At 39.5% G+C, this 5,341-nt stretch overlaps 1 protein-coding gene across 1 annotated transcript in view; it reads left to right on the forward strand.

Annotated features, from left to right (window-relative positions):
• The window catches only part of LOC107655438 (phosphatidylinositide phosphatase SAC2-like), a 16,154-nt gene extending 11,328 nt beyond the window's left edge, over positions 1-4,826 (forward strand). The window contains exons 15-21 of the mRNA XM_016442928.1: positions 1-27; positions 121-319; positions 1,335-1,406; positions 1,507-1,580; positions 1,677-1,805; positions 1,988-2,075; positions 2,603-4,826. The exon at positions 1-27 is cut by the window's left edge and continues 11 nt beyond it. Coding sequence (XP_016298414.1) covers positions 1-27; positions 121-319; positions 1,335-1,406; positions 1,507-1,580; positions 1,677-1,805; positions 1,988-2,075; positions 2,603-3,722 — 1,709 coding nt within the window. The 3' untranslated portion in view covers positions 3,723-4,826. The remainder of the gene's footprint in view (positions 28-120; positions 320-1,334; positions 1,407-1,506; positions 1,581-1,676; positions 1,806-1,987; positions 2,076-2,602) is intronic.
• Positions 4,827-5,341: the final 515 nt, after the last annotated feature.

A 5,341-nucleotide genomic window follows, 5' to 3' on the forward strand; every position in this document is an offset into this window, starting at 1 on the left:
GAGACGCCTACCGACAGGCCGTCATTGGTCAGTATGAAAAATTCTCCATCTTAGGTACACCATGCTAATATCCCAGCTTTGTGCCTCATCTGCTATGTACTGTATCTCCGTTCCTCCCAGACCTTATGATGGGCCTTCCAGTAACAGAAGACCTGTACTCCATCTTCAGCAAAGAGAAGGAGCATGAGGAGAAAGAGAAGGAGAGCCAAAGAGGAGCTCAGGAGCAGGTCAGCCTCCTGCTGCAGACATACATGCAGCTCCTGCTGCCTGATGATGAGAAGTTTCACGGTGGATGGGCACTTATCGACTGTGATCCAAGGTGAGAGCCCTCCACATCATCATGCAGTGCTTTGGAGAGAGTTCTCATTTCAAGCAAATTGTATGATGCTGTTTCAGAAAATTAAGGGACTGTTCACACAGAAGGCGTTTTTGTGTTCAAGGCAGTTAAATGAAAAGAACCTTTTTTAACTTTTAGAATGCTATTTCATGCACGAGCATTTGTCGAACGCATGAGAAAAATTAAAAAGCAGCACAGTGGAATGCAAAAATGCATTCTGTTAACAGCCCCTTAAAACTGTATAATCCTTTCTTTTTTTATTTATTTGGAAATATTTATTACAACTTAAGAATAAAATTAATTACAATAATATTAAAAATGTATTAAAATAAAACTGCGGTAATAGTGCTAGAGATCAATCATTAAAAATGTATTATAAAGCTTGATTTAAACATTTATATTGTTAGTTTACTCTTCCTCCTACAGTTTGTCAAATAGGTACTTGAACAAATTGTTTTTTTTTTTCCCCCCTATTTGGTTGTGTAATAATTGTTTGGGTGAGGGAGCCATATTTCCTCCATTCTTTTGCATTTTTTTGGTGGTAGGTCATGGTGAAAGATGCCTGAAAATGGCTCAGAGGTACTTGAACAAATTGTTTTTTTTTTTTCCCCTATTTGGTTGTGTAATAATTGTTTGGGCGAGGGAGCCATATATCCTCCATTCTTTTGCATTTTTTTGGTGGTAGGTCATGGTGAAAGATGCCTGAAAAACTGTTACTGATTGGGTTGGAATCATCTTAAATCTTTGCACAAAGTTAGCTCTGTCCATATGTAATGCTTATTTGAGGTATTTTATACACAATATATACTCAAATAAGCATATTTTTATGGTCAGAGAGAAACCATATATTATGGTCAGAGAGAAATTCTAGTAAAATTTCATGCATTTTTGCAAGGCATTGTCCATTGTTTCTCTTTCTCCAGGGTTTAATGGTACTATTTATTGGCCTCTCTTTCAAGATGTTTACCATTTATTATACTGTTTTTTCCTCTATTAGTCTTATAGATGCCACTCACAAAGATGTTGACGTTCTTTTGCTGTTGTCCAACTGTGCATATTATGTAGCCTAGTAAGTGCAATTTCTCCCAATGTTTATGTTTTTAAAATAAGAAATCCTTTTTCTTGGCATTGCTTTAGTAATGCCACTTCACTTTGCTGTTGCTGTTTAGTTATGATGAGGAGGCGGACAAAGTCAACCAGTACCAGAGACTAATTTTAGAAGGACTTGAAAAGATCGAAATTGGTAAGAGCTTGTAGATAACTCGTGGATGTAATTTTTGTCCTATTAAATAAAATGTTGTGTGATATCATGACAGTTTGCCAATATTTGTCTTTTTAGGTCCAGAACCGACTCTTTTCGGAAAGCCTAAATACTGCTGCATGCGGCTGCACTATAAGAACGGGGAGATGAGCGGTTACTTCCATACGCTGAGGGCTGTCACACGAAATCCAGAAGATGATGGAAAAGGTTTGAGCTGGGATACCATGATTTGTTGTGCCACTAGTTCTGTATTGCGTAATTCTGTGATTGACATTATGGGTTACGTTGGTAAAAGATATAACTTGGCTGTCTGTATGATGATGTAGGGTTTTGTGTTTGTTAAATAATTTATGCTTTCCTCTGCACTTGTTGGATTGTTTGCATTTCAGACACACTCCAGTGCATTGTGGAAATGCTTCGTATTACAAAGCAAGCTATGGGGCTTGACGTCCAGGTTATCGAGAAGAAACTAGAGAGGTAAAAGGAAAAAAAAAACTTTTGTGAGTTTCTTCAGAAGACCTAATGGTTTTTACCTTATTTACTAAGGACACAAAGGCTTTGCTCACATTGCAGCGTTGGATTTCTAATCTTAAATATTAAATATAATCTTAAATATTTTCTTTTGTGCAGACTGTATAAAAATTATATGTGGCTGGATATGATCGTTTCTGCTGTTTTTGGCTAGCATGTCCACATTGGACACAAACTTGTGTAGGTTCCTGTGAGACTGTTAGTAATTTGACTTGACAATGGATAACGAATGAAAAAATGTGAAATCTGATCAATTTAAAGTGAGACACATGAACAAAAATCTGATTTTTTAAATGAAGGTGGTTTGGATAGGCTTGTGAACATCTGATTTAATGTGTTTTTTGTCATGTTAAGACTACAAAAAACTAAACCAGTTTCAGTGAAATGTGTTTTTTCTGCTATTTTTTAACAAAGCCAAATTGTGCTGGATTGTTGGTTTTTTGATTCATCTTGCTTTAATTGCTTTGTTTCAGGAAACACAGCAAAGCACATGAGGATATAATAGGAATACAAGGGAAAGCCGTGGACCAAGTTCTTGGGTCTGGTTTGGCTCAAGGCAAAAGTTTCCTTTTGAACAAGTTTTCAAAACTAAACCAGAAAGTAAAGCAGACAAAGACTAATGTCAACATTGGAAACTTCAAGCCCTTGGGGAAACTAGGGACCTTCTCAAAGCCTGAGGTAAAAGTGAACTTCCTCAAGCCAAATTTGCATATGAACCTCTGGAAATCAGACAGCAGTTTAGAGACTCATGATGGCAATACGGGTTCAGCAGCCCTGAAAGACCTTAACGACCAACATTCTTCGGAGATTTCCTCTGATTCTGAATCATACAACTCTGACGAGCAGCGCTGCTCAGGCTCTCGGGAAAACATAGACTACGTGCTTCCTAGCTGTGGAATTGTAGCATCTGTACCGCGACTTGGCAGTCGCTCTCAGTCAATTGGCAATGTCAAGCTTGCGGTACCCTCTGTCATCCGAGTCACAGGCTGTGATGACAAGACACCAGATAGCTTGTCAGTTGGCCTGGATGGCCAGTCTCCTGAGGCTGCCTCGGAGGCAGAGGAAGCCATTATGATTGACTTCGGGACACCTATCGATGTGTACTGCCACCAATTCGTCCAGGATGCCAAGACCAAACCAATAGAGGTGTTCGAGGAAGTGGCTCCAGCACCCAAACCGCAAGCGCCTCAAGCCCCCTCAGCTCCAGACGCAAAGCTGGGGTCTTCAAACTCCCAACAGCAGGTTCCTCGCCCATCTCAACTTGAGGTAGAGTCCTCTGTCCATGGGGCAAATCTTCTGACTGTTCAGCCTGCAGGCTCCGCCACATCATGTGGGTCACAAAAGAGTCTGGAAGGCGTCACAGGACCCTCCCCTGCAGACGGCGCCGGAAGCCGCGTCGTGTCACCCTTCGCGAAGATCAGGAGCTCCATGGTGCAGGTGGCTAGTTTAACCCAGGCCGGACTTACCCAAGGCATCAACTTTGCTGTAGCAAAAGTACAGAAAAGCCCAGAACCAGACGCTGTCAACGAAACCCAAGAGAACGAATTGCGAGCGATGTTTACACAGTGCCAGACAAGGATCATTCAGATATAACGTGCTTAGCAGATGTATTTTTAGCGTTAGATTGTGACTTCCAGTAAAGTAGTAGGTAGCATAAGCTCACAAAAGTCAAGCTACGATCCTAATTTCCCCTCCAGTTAACCAAACCAAAGTTTACAGCCAGTGTTGAGTAGCAAGTAGTACGTCTAAGATTAACCCGACCTGAGCCGAATCCTAAACATCTGTTTTGCATGTTAAGAAGCAACTCTTGAGTTAGATTAGGACAGGCATGTCGAGACCCAAGACCATAGATATGTCATGTGACCCCATTTGTGCAGTGAAATTCACTGGCTGTCGTAGCTGTAACTAAAACCTTTCCCGATTGGAATATCTATCAGTGAGCGGCTTAATATTTCACGTTAGACAACCAGACCGTACCGTTATATGGATATCTTTGATGTGGTGTTTGTCATAAAAATATACCAAAATAGGACCGGAGTAGTTGTATAGGATCTATGGTCAAATAATATTATTCAACTGTAAGTATTGTATGTAAGTACTGTAGCAGTTTCCTTCAAAACTCTCCAATTAAGATGTTTATAGACAGAATTATATTTACATGCTCGTCAGTTTATAATCATAGCTGATGGAAACAAGATGCCTCCAGTTCTTTTGGGCTCTGTTGATGCAGTCATGCAACTAAATCATTTGGTCAAACAAAACGTTCGTTTCATAGCATAAGCAGACGACTAAAAGCAGGTTTTTGACAAGTCTACCTATAAATGTTTTCATTCAAGTCATTCAGGTTACATTTATGTTCTGTCTATAATATCTATGCCATGTCTTTAGATTTGCTTTGGCTTGAAGATCATTTGGTTCAAAATTGAGAGATCATCTTTTGAAGCCTTACCCCATATATTCTAGTTTTGGAAAAAATGTCAAGCCTTACCGGGTTGATATCCAGTGGATCCTAGTTTAATTATGCATTAATTACTGTTGTTCAAGTGCAGATCCTGTGGGATCGATCTGTGTGTATCAAGAGATTCTGAAATACTTCCATATCTTACGGGCTAAATAATATCAAAGGTCTGAATAAGACTGTGATCTTACATGAACATCAATGGCTACGTTTACATGCACAATTTTTGGTTCAAAATTGAACCAAATTCATTCCGATTGATGAATCTGAATGTAGTGTTTACATGAACGCTAAATAAAGTGATCGGGTTGATGTGCGCGTTTAATGTCACAAGCTTCAAATCGGAATTAGATGTTTTATCATTGCACATGCGCAGTCCTTTCAGTTCATGGTTTAATCCGATCGAGTGTTTACATGCACTCTCAATCATATTAGAAAAGGAATAAACCACCCCCTTCAATCCGATCGAAATTTCATTCCGATCGAGCTCAATCGGATCGATTAAGGTGTTTACATGAAGGCTTTTCAGTCCTATTGAGCCGTCAATCCGATTACAAACGGATTATTTGGTTGCATGTAAACGTAGCCATTGTTTGTTTTGTTCTGGACTTCAGTTACCATCACCCTGTAAAGAATCAGCTCAAAGGGGAAATATGAATAATTAATCATAACTAGTTATAATGAATTATAAATATTTAGATCCGCTGTAGATATTTACTTGACCTCTCAGGGTCAACTGTCTGTCAATTCTAAG

Source organism: Sinocyclocheilus anshuiensis, unplaced genomic scaffold (genome assembly GCF_001515605.1).
Source record: "Sinocyclocheilus anshuiensis isolate Anshui unplaced genomic scaffold, SAMN03320099.WGS_v1.1 scaffold763, whole genome shotgun sequence".
In the NCBI taxonomy this organism is placed as follows: Eukaryota; Metazoa; Chordata; class Actinopteri; order Cypriniformes; family Cyprinidae; genus Sinocyclocheilus; species Sinocyclocheilus anshuiensis.